Raw genomic sequence first — 14,330 nt, forward strand, 5'->3', positions numbered from 1 at the left:
ATTCGAGGTATTTCACCATTTGTGGTCCGGCTCTGCCCCTATCCCCCGCGAATCTGGAGGGAGAAGTATATTTTCTCCTTCAAACCTGTATCCTTCCCTACCCCTATCGTCTCTGCTTCAGTGGTACTTCATCCTTTACAGCTGACACCATAAGGCTGTACTTTACCTGCTTGGACTCTGAAGCACAGGACTGGCATTGGAAGGATGGGGGTGGTGCAAACAGTCACTGGGGACCCTAAATTTCTTTAAGTGGAAGAAAGTGCAGCCTGCCAGCCGGCTTTGAGACCTCCTCCCAAACTTCTGTTCTGGCCCCAGAATGTCTAACACCAGCCCTGATGAAGTACCAGATATTTAGGGCTCCTTTTACGAAGGTGCGCTAGTAGTTTTAGCGCACGTACCGGATTAGCGCGCGCTACCGCCTGCGGCAATTTAGTGTGCACTATTCCGTGCGTTTTAAGGCCCTAGCGCGCCTTTGTAAAATGAGCCTTTATTATTAGACAGAGGGGACAAAGGGGTGCACAGAACAAAGAAATGAAATGTGGGGAGAGGCGAGAAGGCACCAAAAAAGGAAAAGTAGTAAGAGGGCAAAAAGGAACAAACCAGCACAATCATGAGACCGTCACCCGCTTTTAGATTTTTGCAAAAAATTAAAAACTAAACACAAATTAATTGTAGGTGAAAGTTTATAAACTAACTCAACCACAGGAAATATAAGACTTTGGTACAGGTGGTATTTCATGAAAATGGGAGAGATGGGCTAAGAGCCCTTCTGTTTTGGGCTGCTTGACATACCTCAGGGCCAGATAAAACCCAAGCTTCCCAGCATTATAAAGCAAGGTGCATGGCAGATAATATCACTGGACTAGCTCTCTATCCTGGTCCGGTTCTGTGTATGTTTGTACACTAAAATGGCCCCTTATTAAAGATTCTGGTCATTTCAGCTGTGAGTGGGTAAGGGCGGGGGCCATTTTTAATTAGAGTAATAATGAGCTCCACTTAGTTACCCATATTTCAGGTACAGGATTTAACAGCTCCAGCATTCTCTAGACCACAGTTCTTCAACCGCCGGTCCGCGGACCGGTGTCGGTCCGCAGAAAATTCCTGCCGGTCCGCACAGGGCCGGCGAGATGGATGTTGTTAAATTTCCTGCCCTGGTGGTGTTCGCGGAAATCTTCTGTTCCTCCCAGCCTCGGGCGATCAAGACAGGCTGCCGACGTCGGGCATTCCCTCTGAGTCTCGCCTATTCGGAAACAGGAAGTTGAAACAAAATAGGCGGGACTCAGAGAGGAAAGATCCCGACGTCGGCAGCCTGTCTTGATCGCTGCCCCTGCCGAGTCGCCGAAGAGGGCCGCGGGGAAGCTGCAAGTAGAAGGGAGATGGTCAGCGTGCGCGGTGGGGGGCAGCGTGTGGATTGGGGCTATCAGCAGCGTCTGTGCTGAAAGCCTGCCCACGTGCAGAATGCAGCGGATAGGGGCCTCCGGTTCATCTTGGGCGGCAGGGCCTGTGGTGCAAAGCTGTTTTTGCCGGCTTGGGGGGGGGGGTCACGAATGTGCAGGGAGCCTTTAACAGTGGCTGTCTCCTCTCCTAGCAGCTCTGTACTTACCAGGGCAGTGATTCACTTTGGCAACTTCCCCTTTCCTCAGAGGCGGCAACGGACCCAAGACTGCCTAAGGAAATCACTACTGCAGGCAAGTACTGAGAGCTGCTGGAAGGAGAGGAAGCCACTGTTGGAGGCTGGGAAGCTGCTGGATAAAGGGAGAGCTGCTACTGCACCTGGAGGGAGGTAGAAAGAGAGATGCTGCTGGGAGGGAAGAGGGAAAGGGATAGGAAGAGAGCTACTGTTGGATAGGGGGAAGGGAGAAGGAAAAAAGGAAGGAAACAGCTGGCAGGGAGATTAGAGGAGGGAAAGGGGAGAGACAGGAATGAGAAAGTAGAGAGAGATTGATGCTGGAAAGGGGGTCAGCAGAGAAATGAGAGAGGGATAAAGATGCTAGATCTGGTGTAGGAGAGATAAAAATGAAGAAAGCAGTGAAGCTGGAATGAATGATGTAAAAAGGAGAGAGGAGACACAGGCTGGATGGAAAGGGGAGAGGGGCATAGAAAGAAGTCAGATACATATGGAAGGGGGAGAGGCCTGACAGTGGATGGAAAGGGCAGATGCTGGAAGGAAGAGTGGAAAGAAGATGAAAGCAGAGACCACAAAAGGTAGAAAAAAATCATTTTATTTCTATTTTGTCATTACAATATATCAGATTTGAAATATATATCCTGCTAGAGACATAACTGAGGACTGCAAAGCCTAACACTATTCCTATCATGTGTGACTGCAGTAATCTGTTAACATGATATTTCTGTGTAGCATTCTGTAATAATTTGGCTTGTTTAGTTTTCTTGATAGTAGAGGGGATATATGTGAAGGGGAGGGGAGACAGGGGTTTTGTTGGTCCTTGCTCTGAATATTTATATTTATAAAATGACAATTGTACAGAATATTGTTTCTTTTTATACTTTAATAAAATACGTTCAATATAAAATCATAACTGAGGCTTGTGCAGATGGAATCAGATGGTTTGTAGGGACCGAGCTTGTGGAGACGGGGCAAAAATGTGTTTTTTTATTTCGGTCTTAGTAGTTTGCCGGTCCACAAAATAATTCTTTTATTTCTGCCAGTCCACGGGTGTAAAAAGGTTGAAGAACACTGGTCTAGACTCTTCTAGCAGCTAATAAGATATTTTTTTATTTTAAATATATCTAAAAATATCATTTGTAGCTCATACTTCTACAGAGGAACTGCACAAAAGCACCATCCCTGACAGAACCTCAGGCTCTGGTACTGGTACTGACAATGTTTAAAACCAGAACTTTCTGATCTAGAAAGAAGCCTGATACCAGCCAAGATATCAGTATTTATAACTCCACTGGCATCTGAAACATCCGCACATCTAGCCCTGACGCCCACATTTAATTTCCCTTTATTTTTTTGATTATTTGAGAGAAACAAACAAACAAAAAAAATACAGGGGAGGAGGAAGGAGAACAAAGCCACAAATCAGCTTCAGGAAGAAACTAGTGCAGCAGATGGAAAGGTTAGAGCTGTCACCTTGATCAGAAATCATTTCCAAAGCAGTCACTCACTCAGCTGCTCTGTGTTCAGGTGCTTTCAGCTGCCGCAGATCCTCTGTGAAAGAAGCATAGCAGGCACACACTCTTTCTACCCTGCGGCCTTGTTATCTGGCCTTCCAGCAACAGCATTAAATGTAAAATATTTGTTTGCCAGAAAGCTATGTAACCATAAGCAAACTGAATAGAAAGCTCTAGCTTGCTTGCCAGCATGTAACATAATCTAATTAGGGACTGTTGCAGATCAATCAGTCAAGACTGAAAGGGAAGAGAGAGGTCTTGAACCTTCCAAACAGCAGCTCAACCCATCAGCCAAGATGAAGCCCCATTCCCTGGCCCACCTGTGTAGGGCTGGTCAGCCTCAACGGTAATTCTCACATTATTCCACAAGGGGTGCACTTATACAAACACTGCCCATAGTTGAGAGGATGCTCACAGCGTAAGACATAGAAGGTGTTACACTTGCCTGATGTCATAAGCGTACATATCCTTTTCTGGACGACCATGAATTATCCAGTGAGCTAGCTCCTTCCCACAGCCACCGCCAAGCATCATTCCTGGACTCCAAGGAAAGCAGGGAATGAGAAGAGCAGAAAAAAAAGGAAGGAGGACAGTTCACCAAAGAACCCTAGGTTAATAATACACGTTCTTGGACACCGGTGCTAGAAGACATCATTTCAGATCATCCATGATCTCCAACAAAACAACTTTCACTTGCTTTACTCTACAATACATGTATCCAGATCCCAGACATTAATACTCACTTGTGAGGGAGTCTATAGGACACTATCACTCCTCATGTTGCATATTCCCTCACACTGTCAGAACCACCTTAGGGGGAGTTGACATAGGCAGGAGGAGTCAGCGAAGCAGCTGCCAGGATGTATATAAGGCAGAGCCAGAACTAAGTTAGGAAGGCCCAGGAAGAAGTGGCTCCAGCATACTCCCATTAGAGAGCTGTACAGGAATGGGGCCAATGGGAATCCCGCAGAATCCTTAGGAATCCTTCCTGGGTCTGTGGGAGTCCCTTGGGGTTCCCCTCTGAGTCCATGGGGATCCTTCCTGGGGGATGGAGGCATCTCTTGAGAGGCTCTCATGAGTGGGTTAACTCACTTGTCCAAGCAGAACCTCCAGCTTTCTGCCCTCCGGCCACACTCACCTCGCCACAAAACCACATGCAGCGCTCCCTGCACACCGCCCACAGCCGGCCTGGATGTCTTCCCTCTGATGTCAGAGGGAAGGCTTCCGGGTCAGCCACATGCAGTGTACTGGAACCACTACTCGCTTCCCTGCAAAGAAGCAAGTGTGGCCAGAAGGCAGAAAGAAGAAGCCCACCTGGACAGCTTTGGTACACACCTGCGGGAGGAGGGCACAAACTTGGGTATGGGGACAAGGCCATTCATCACTCCGTGGAGCGGTGAATAGCCTTGTCCCTGCAGTGAAGTATCTGCCGCGAGTTGCCTCAGTGCCCTCCTCGGTGTGATCATGCGTCCAGCAGTCCCATCTCGCCATCGCTGGTGCAGCAGCAGCCCCCCATCGCGAGTCCAGCAGCCCTCCCAATCGCCAGTCCAACATGCCCCCAACCCTTGCTGCTCGGACTGGAACTTTTGTTCCGCCAAGTCCCTCCTTCTGATGTAACATCTGGAAGTTACATCGGAAGGAGGGACTCGGCGGCAAGAAGGTTCTGGTCCGAGTACTCCTGCATCACGCATGCAGGAAGCTTCCGATCCAACAGGCTTGTATGCCTGTCCCAGAAGACGTAAAGGAACCGACCCAGGAGTCGCACTCGCAGGTTTTTTTAGGCTGTTTTTTTTTTTTTTTTTTGCCATCCGCCATCGAGAGGGTGGGTGCGAGGTTTGGGGGGCCTAAGGGACCGGCAAAAGGGAGGGAGGGAAGGAGGCTGCTGCTGCACGTGTGAAGGGGGAACAGAGTTGCTTGGGCTGCTGAACGTGGACCAACTTGAGCTGAAGGGAAGGGAGAAAGTTGCTGGATCTAGTCTGGGGATTGGGGATAAGGGAAACAGGTTTTGGGCCCATGTAGTGGGTAGAGTGGAACTGGAGGGAAGGGGGAGGTGCCAGATCCACACTTGGGCACTGAAGGGAGGTGATAGAGGTGGTGGACCCATGGAAAGGGGGCTAGAGGAAAGAGGGAGAGGTGCAGGACCTGCAGGGAGAAAGAGAGAGAAGGAAAGGAAGAATGAGTGAAATATTGAACATAGCAGAGGGAGGAAAGAAAGTGTAAGTGACACACTTGTGTAAGGGAGTAAGAATTCTGTGTAGAATTCTGTAATAATTTGGCTTATTCAGTTTTCTCGATAGTGCGGGGATATTTGTGAAGGGGAGGGGAGACAGGGGTTTTGTTGATCCTTGCTCTATATTATTTGTGTTTATAAAATGACAATTGTACAGAATATTTTTTCTTTTTATACTTTAATAAAATAAGTTCAATATAAAATCATAACTATTCGAGGCTTGTACGGATGGGATCAGACAGTTTGCGGGGATGGTGTGGGGACAGAGACTGAGCTCGTGGGGATGGGGCAAAAATGGGGACTGAGCTCACAGGGACCAAGCTCGCGGGGATGAGGACAAATTTTTTCCATGTGTCATTCACTATCTTGGGGTATTCTGTAGATAACTTACATGCCCATATTCCTGTAACTTCACCAAATTTGCCTTTTGTTGTGAAGGATTAAACAGAGGGGAGACAGGAAAAGGAAAACCAATTCAAATTTTCCATGCAACAGATTTCTGGGATTCTCAGCTTAAGGGACAGTCCATAGATACCCACTGACTGGTACTCTTTTTACTATACTGGATCATTGGCAGAGAACCTCTAAAAATGGACAGTGACTTCGCTCTGCATCCAGACTTACCTGCACTGTTAAATCCACAGCCAAGAAAATACCCTCGCACTTCAGGGGCCTCTCCCAAGAGTGGTTTGTGGTCTGCAGTGAAAGACTCTAGAATGTCAGGAAAATAAAGATTATTATTTATAAAATCTTTAGACAGTCCAGTAACCATATACAGCAGGGGTGTCAACGTCCCTCCTTGAGGGCCGCAATTCAGTTGGGTTTTCAGGAATTCCTCAATGAATATGCATGGGATCCATTTGCATACAATGGGAGGTAGTGCATGCAAATAGATCTCATGCATATTCATTGGGGAAATCCTGAAAATCCGACTGGATTGCGGCCCTCGAGGAGGGACTTTGACACCCCTGATATACAGACATTAACTTACATCAGGATCCCAGCACATATATCTCAGTTTTCACTACTTCACTACCTCAGAGAAAAGAACTCCTTAGTATTGTCATTAAAACCAAATCCTTATTAAAGAGTTGCATATTGACAGAAATTTGACCCATCTCCAAAGGAATCTAACCCATATCCCTCTTCACCCATCTCCAATTAATCTTATCCATTCCTACCTGTACCCTCAGGAGTCAATGCTATATTTACTTGCTTACAGCTATCCATTTCCTCCCAACCTCATCAGCCTCCCAAGTTTTTGGACAGAATTCTCTATTCAACCAACAAGTATTCCAAGCATCAGTCTGGTGTTCCAGCTACATCTCTGGGCTTTCTAAACCTTATTCTGGTGCTCCAGCTGCCTGTCTCCATACAAGAAGGACATGGCGGTACTCGAGGGAGTGCAGAGGAGGGCGACTAAGCTGATAAAGGGTATGGAAAATTTTCCATACGCTGACAGGTTAAAAATGCTGGGGCTGTTCTCCCTGGAGAAGAGGAGACTTAGATGGGACATGATAGAAACTAGAGAATGACACGGTGAAAAAATTGGTCCCCGTCACCGTCTCACCATCCTCTGCACCGCCCCGTCACCGCCATTCCATTCACTGCCCCGTCACCGCCACTGCCATCCCATTCACCGCCCCGTCACCGCCACTGCAACCCCATTCACCGCCCCGTCACCGTCACCGTCGCATACATAAAAGCCTCAAACGGGTACGATTTTATATAATTTTCTTTATTTACGTTTAAAGGAAACATTCTGTAAAACTTTAAAACTTTGTTTAATATTACTTAAAAACTATACAAAAACAAATAATTGTGTATTCTAAATTGCAAAAACAAACCAACCCCCAAACCGTAAAATAAAGCTACGGGACATAGAAAAGTCTTGCACGTACAGATTTAGCCACAATAAGTGTGGGAACCATACAGTGATATATGGGCAAATGCATTCATGCATGCGCACGTAAACTTGGGTGCATCTGAATAGACAGGAGACGCTTCTCAAGTTTACATTCTTTATTTGAACAGGAGCAAGGCCTAGTATGAACTACGGCGCTGGACAGTCCGGAAATTAACTTTCTCTCACCCTCTTAATCCCCAGCCTCTACACGTTTCCATACTAATCACCCCTCTTCAATCCAGATCCTCCCTCCCCCTAGGTCTAGCATCTCTCCCTCCCTCATTCCATGCTACTCGGTCCACCATGTCTCTCCCTGCCCCCCGTTTGCAGCCCGGTATCTCTCCCTCGTTATCAAACTCCCCACATCCTACCTTCGTACTCTTCGCTGTCACCGACAACTCCTACACCTCGCCTAAAACCCAACCTCGAAGACGTCCCGCACCGACGTCCCGCCCTCCTCTGACACAGCTTCGCCTCCCGCCCTCCCCCCCCCCCTCTGACGGAACTTCCTGTTTCCGGGAGGGCGGGCGCGGCAGAGGGAAAGCTCCGGGGCCGTCGCAGGTACCTGTATAAATTGCTGTTTGCTGCCGGCGATCTCGAAAACAAGTTCGGAGGTAGGGCTGGTGGGGGTTGAGATGGAGGGGGGGATGTGGTGCTATGGGGGGGGGGAGGAAGAGCGAGAGAAAGAAAGGGAAAGGGAGTCCCGGGTCCTTGGGGGGGGGGGTGCTCGGAGCGTGAGGGCAACCGAATGTGTCGGGACTTGGCGTCTCTGGGGAAAATGTGTACTCGGCGGAGAAATCTAACACCCGTTCACGAACACGGTGAAACACGGGTAAATAGCGGTTCTTAGAAGGGGGGACATTGGCCTGCGGGGACAAATCTATTCACCGTTTCCGCGGTCGGTGAATGGCCTTGTCCCCGTCGCCGCAGCGACTGCTAGTTTTCTTCCCCGTTTTCGGCGGTGACCCGCGGCTTAAATGCGGTGGCCGCGGGTAAACCGCCACCGTGTCATTCTCTAATAGAAACCTTCAAAATCCTTAAGGGCATAGAGAGAGTAAATAAGGACAGATTCTTCAAACTGAGGGGAGCCACAAGCACTAGGGGTCACTCGGAGAAATTGAAAGGGGACAGGTTTAGAACAAATGCTAGAAAATTCTTTTTTACGCAGAGGGTGGTGGACACATGGAACGCGCTTCCGGAGGAAGTGATAGGCCAGAACTCTGTGCAGGGGTTCAAGAAGGGTTTGGATAGGTTCCTGGAGGATAAAGGGATAGAGGGGTACAGATAGAACTTGAGGTAGGTTATAAAAGTGGTCAGAAACCACTTCACAGGTCGCAGACCTGATGGGCCGCCGCGGGAGCGGACCGCTGGGCGAGATGGACCTCGGTCTGACCCAGTGGAGGCAACTTCTTATGTTCTTATTTCAAGCCTCATCCTGGAGTCATCAAAGATAAGGACTGTAGACCAGTGGGAATCCCACGGAAACTTCTTCCATACCCATGGGAATCCCGTGGCAACTTCTGCCATACCTGCAGGAATCCTGTGAGTTCCACAGGATTCCCACAATCTCTATTTCCATGTAGCTTTCTAATCCCTATCTGATAATAAACCTCTTCAATTCCACTACGCCCTCCTCCCAAACCATATTATCAGGAGAAGATGACCGTTTTCAAGTACATCTTAAAGGTGAGCAGATTGTCCTCTACCCAGAACTCTTCAGAATAGCATTCTACATCTCTGACTCTATTACTAAGAATACCTTGGCTTATCCTTCCACTTTCTAAAATGTTTTACTGATTGCAGACTTAATAAGTTGCCTAAAGAAAATTACTGCAACCTTTTCAATAGGTATTGTGATTTTTGATTATGTATTCCTTTAAAGAGTATCACTAAAAGTATAAATCTACCTGTTTTTTAATGGGAGAAATGTAATTATTACCGCTACTAACCATGGTACCCCTTCAGTAGAAGAGATGCCCAGACTCCCTCCAGGAAGGAAGAGAGCACTTCCACCCTAACCCTCTGTCTGCAGGGCACCCCAATTTCTTTGAGTTTTCCAATAAGAACAAAAGAATAGCCTTACTGGGTCAGACCAATGGTCAATCTAGCCCAATAGTCTGTCCTCACGGTGGCTAATCCAGGTCACTAGTACCTGGAAAAAAGCCCCAAAGTACCAACATTCCATGCTACCAATCCAGGGCATGCAGAGGCTTCCCCCATGTCTGTCTCAATAACAGACTATAGACTCTTCCTCCAGGAAATTGTCCAAATCTTTCTTCAAAACAGCTAAGTTAACTGCTCTTACCACAACCTCTGGCAATGTGGTTTCAGAGCTTAACTATTCTCTGAATGAAAAAATATTTCATCCTATTGATTTTAAAAGTATTTCCTTGTAACTTCATCTAGTGTCCCCCCAGTCTTTGTAATTTTTGATGAAGTAAAAAAAAATCGATCAACTAGTATCCATTCTACACCACTCAGGATTTTGTAGAGTTCAATCATATCTCCCCTCAGCCATCTCTTTTCCAAGCTGAAGAACCCTAATCTTTTTAGTCTTTCCTCATACAAGAGGAGTTCCATCCCCTTTAGCATCTTGGTTGCTCTTCTTTGAATCTTTCCTAGTTTCGCTATATCTTTCTTCAGATAATGCAATACTTTCTTGAATGCAATACTCAAGGTGAGGTCGTACCATGGAGCGATAGAGGCATTATAACATTCTTAGTCTTGTTAACTACATAAGAATTGCCGCTGCTGGGTCGGACCAGTAGTCCATCCTGCCCAGCAGTCCGCTCCCGCGGCGGCCCCTAGGTTAAAGACCAGTGCTCTAACTGAGACAAACCCTACCTGCGTACGTTCCAGTTTAGCAGGATCTTGTCTAACTTTGTCTTGAATCCCTGGAGGGTGTTTTCCCCTATAACAGCCTCCGAAAGAGCGTTCCAGTTTTCCACCACTCTCTGGGTAAAGAAGAACTTCCTTACGTTTGTACGGAATCTATCCCCCTTTTAACTTTAGAGAGTACCCTCTCGTCCACCTTGGAGAGGGTGAACAACCTGTCTCTATCTACTAAGTCTATTCCCTTCATTATCTTGAATGTTTTGATCATGTCCCCTCTCAGTCTCCTCTCCTTTGGTTTTATATTGATCCAAACATCTTGTTTGGCTGCCATTGCACATTGGGCAGAGGGTTTCATCATATTGTTTACAATGACACCTAGATCTTTTTCTTGGGCACTAACCCACAAGGTGAACTCTAGCATCTAGTAACTATTATTTGGGTTATTTTTCCCAATGTGCTTCACTTTGTCCACATTAAATTTCATCTGCCATTTGGATGTCCGGTTTTCCAATTTCCTATAGTCTGCCTACAATTTTTCATAATCTGCATGTGTTTTAACAACTTTGAATAGTTTAGTGTCATCTACAAATTTAATCACTTCACTCACCATTCCAATTTCCAGATCATTTATAAATAAGTTAAATAGCACCAGTTCCAGTACAGATCCCTGCGGCACTTTAACCCTATCCTCTGTTTTCTATCTGATAACCAATTCCTATTAAAACACCTGAACATTGCCTCCTATCCTATGACTCAAATTTTCTCAGGAGCCTCTCATGAGAAACTTTGTCAAAAGCTTTCTGAAAATCTAGATACACTACATCAACCAGCTCACCTTTATCCACGTTTATTTACACCTTCAAAAAAGTCAAGCAAATTGGCGAGTCAAAATCTCCCTCAGCTGAACACATGCTAACTCTGACTTCATGTTTGTCTATGTGTTCCACAATTTTATTTTTTATAATTGTTTCCAATATTTTGCCTAATCTGTAATTTTCCAGATTTCCCCTGGAACCCTTTTTAAAAAATCGGTATAACATTGGCCACCTTCCAATCTTCATGTACTACAGATGATTTTAGCTACAGGTTATAGATCACTAACAGCAGGTCATCAATTTCATGTTTTTTAGTACCCTGGGATGTATACCACTTGGTCCAGGTGATTTATCACTTTTAATTTGTCAATTTGGCTTAGTACATCTTCCAGATTTACAGAGATTTCTTTCAATTCCTCTGCATCATCACTCTTGAAAACAATTTCTGGTTCAGGTAGATCTCTTACATCTTCTTCGGTAAAAGCCAAAGCAAAGAATTCATTTAGTCTCTCCGCCATAGCCTTATCCTCCCTGAACACCCCTTTTGATCCTTGATCATCCAATAGTCCCACAGATTCCCTCCCGGGTTTTCTGTTTCTGATGTACCTAAAAAAATTGTTACTAAGTTTTTGCCTCTTTGGAAAGTTTCTCTTCATATTCTTTCTTGGCTTTCTTTATCAATGCTTTGCATCTAACTTGCCAGTGCTTATGTCTCTTCTTATTTTCTTCATTTGGATCCTTTTTCCATTCTTTAAAGCAGGGGTACCCAATACATTGATCATGAAGGCAAAGTGAGTCGATCGCGGAGTCTTCCTGGGCTCCGTGATAGACTCACGTTGCCTTCACAATCTACCGGGCCGATCAGCCTTCTTCTCCCCGACATCAATTCTGCCGTCAGAGAGGAAGTTCCGGGCCAGCCAATCGCTGCATGGCTGGCCCGGAACTTCCTCATCGATGGCAGAATTGACGTTGGGGAGAGGAATGCTGGTCGGCCCGATGCAGGGAAGCAGTGAGAGCTTGGGGCGGCGGTGGCTTTGAGGCCTGTTCCCCAATGGCAATGGCGGCTTGGGGGCCTGTTCCCCAATGGCAGTGGCAGTGGCTTGGGGGAGTGCAAGGAGAAAGAAAGAAAGGGGGCAGGCAGGGAGACAGAAGGAAAGAAGGAAAACAGAAAGAAAGGGGGCATGAAGAGAGAAAAAAAGAAAGGGAGGCAGGAAGAAAGAAAGAGCAGGGAGAGAGGAAGAAAAAGTTGGGAGAGGGAATGAGGTCTGGAGGAGAGGAAGCATACAGGCTGAAAGAAGGGAAGAAAGATTGGATGCACAGTCAGAAGAAGAAAGTGCAACCAGAGACTCATGAAATCACTAGACAACAAAGGTAGGAAAAATGATTTTATTTTCAATTTAGTGATCAAAATGTGTCCGTTTTGAGAATTTATATCTGCTGTTTATATTTTGCACTATGGCCCCCTTTTACTAAACCGCAATAGCGGTTTTTAGTGCAGGGAGCCTATGAGCGTTGAGAGCAGCGAGGGGCATTCAGCGCAGCTCCCTGCACTAAAAACTGCTATCGCAGTTTAGTAAAAAGGGAAGGGGGTATATTTGTCTATTTTTGTATGGTTGTTACTGAGGTGACAGTGCATAGAGTCATCTGCCTTGACCTCTTTGAAAAAAACCGGGAATATAAATGATAATTAACATTTTCTCTGCGTATAGTGTGCTTTGTGTTTTATAAAAATTTTATTGTTGGTAGAACATTTTGACTTGGTCATTTTAAAAGTAGCTCGCAAGCCCAAAAAGTGTGGGCACCCCTGCTTTAAAGGATGGTTTGTTTTTTTTCCTCTAATAGCCTCTTTCATGTCACCTTTTAACCATGCCAGTTTCTCTTCTGTGTTAATACATGGAATACATCTGGTCTGGGCTTCTATGATGGTATTTTTAAATAACATCCACATCTGGTTTACAGTCCTAACCTTTTAGCTTCTTTTTAATCATTTTCATCATTTTATCATAGTCACCCTTTCGAAAATTAAATGCCGTTACAATAGATTACTTTAGCGATGTCACTCCAGATATTAGCTCAAATTTGATCACGTTATGATTACTGTTTCCCAGTAGAACCAACACAGTTACCTCCTGTACTATGCCTTGCATTGCACTAAGGACCAAATCTAAAATATCTCCCCCTCTTGTAGGTTCCTGGACCACTTGCTCCAAGACGACGTCATTGGGTATACTCTCTGTAAATATCACAGAGCACCCCTAAACAGGGCTTCCACTGGAGAACTTTCACTTGAGCTCTTTATTTCTTTAACAAGTCCTTGTTTGACTTGTAGAATCCAAAGAGCAAGTTGTTTCTGCATAAACAGTACGAGGTCTGGAGTATCTTTACTGAGGTATAAAGGATGATTGGAACATAAGAGGCCCTGAAAGGTGTTTAAATACAGTACAGGGAATCTTAATGTACTGAAGCTTCTAGTATATATCCTGAAGGAAGTAGAATAGAGAAGGTGAAAAGAGAATGAACAAGTTCAGAAAGGCACATGATTTGTCTATTTGATATTTCTGCTCCTCTGTATCAAGAGGTTTCTAAACTGAACCCAGTTTTCTGATGATGTCAAAAAGGTAGGACTCTACACACATCACTCTTTCCTCCAAACATATGTAATTGACAATTATTTATAAATGAAGGTTGTCATTATAGTAGGTTCTAAAACACTGAATAAATTACGAGTTATTGGAAATACCTTTCTGAATTAGCTGCTCAATCATCTGGAATTAGTTTAATAAACATCTCTCTCTCACAATTCCACGGTGACCTGATGTCAGAAGAAAGCATGGATGGTATATTGGTGTCCATGGTACAATGCCTTCATTGTTCTGCCCTGGATTAATTGCACCTAGTCTTTCACATTAACCAGTTTCTGCTGATAAAGGTTTATAGAAGTCAGATAAACACTTCTATATCAGTGGTTCTTAAACCTGTTCTGGGGGACCCCCCCCCCCCAGCCAGTCAGGTTTTCAAGATATCCCTGATGAATATGCATGAGGCAGATTTGCATGCCTGTCACCTCTGTTATATGCCTGGCTGGGGGTCCCCCAGGACAGGTTTAAGAACCACTGCTCTATATTATTTTATTGTATTAGGGTGAATATCCACACAGGGCTGAAAGGTTAATGACTTTACGTCAAGTATAAACCTGCAATTAAGATCATCTGACAGATAAGACTAATGGCTTTTTTTCCAGTCCTCGGCTAGAAGAAATGTGCCTGTGTCTAGGCTGGGGGAAAAATCTCTGGAGTTTTCTGTAGCTGCAAAACAATTCCCAGCTATTTTAAAGATCCTCCCCAATGTAAGAATGAAACAAAGGACAAGGAGGAAGCACACCATTGGTCCTATACTTCCTGCA

At 45.4% G+C, this 14,330-nt stretch overlaps 1 protein-coding gene across 3 annotated transcripts in view; it reads right to left on the bottom strand.

Moving 5' to 3' along the window:
- Positions 1–14,330, bottom strand: part of SARDH (sarcosine dehydrogenase) — a 117,964-nt gene that overhangs the window by 68,187 nt on the left and 35,447 nt on the right. For all 3 annotated transcript variants that reach the window (XM_033962032.1, XM_033962031.1, XM_033962030.1), the window contains 2 exons: positions 5,996–6,082; positions 3,587–3,677 (listed from right to left, as the gene is read on the bottom strand). In XM_033962032.1, the coding sequence (XP_033817923.1) occupies positions 3,587–3,677; positions 5,996–6,082 (178 nt within the window). The remainder of the gene's footprint in view (positions 1–3,586; positions 3,678–5,995; positions 6,083–14,330) is intronic.

This window comes from Geotrypetes seraphini, chromosome 10, assembly GCF_902459505.1.
Source record: "Geotrypetes seraphini chromosome 10, aGeoSer1.1, whole genome shotgun sequence".
Classification (NCBI taxonomy): domain Eukaryota; kingdom Metazoa; phylum Chordata; class Amphibia; order Gymnophiona; family Dermophiidae; genus Geotrypetes; species Geotrypetes seraphini.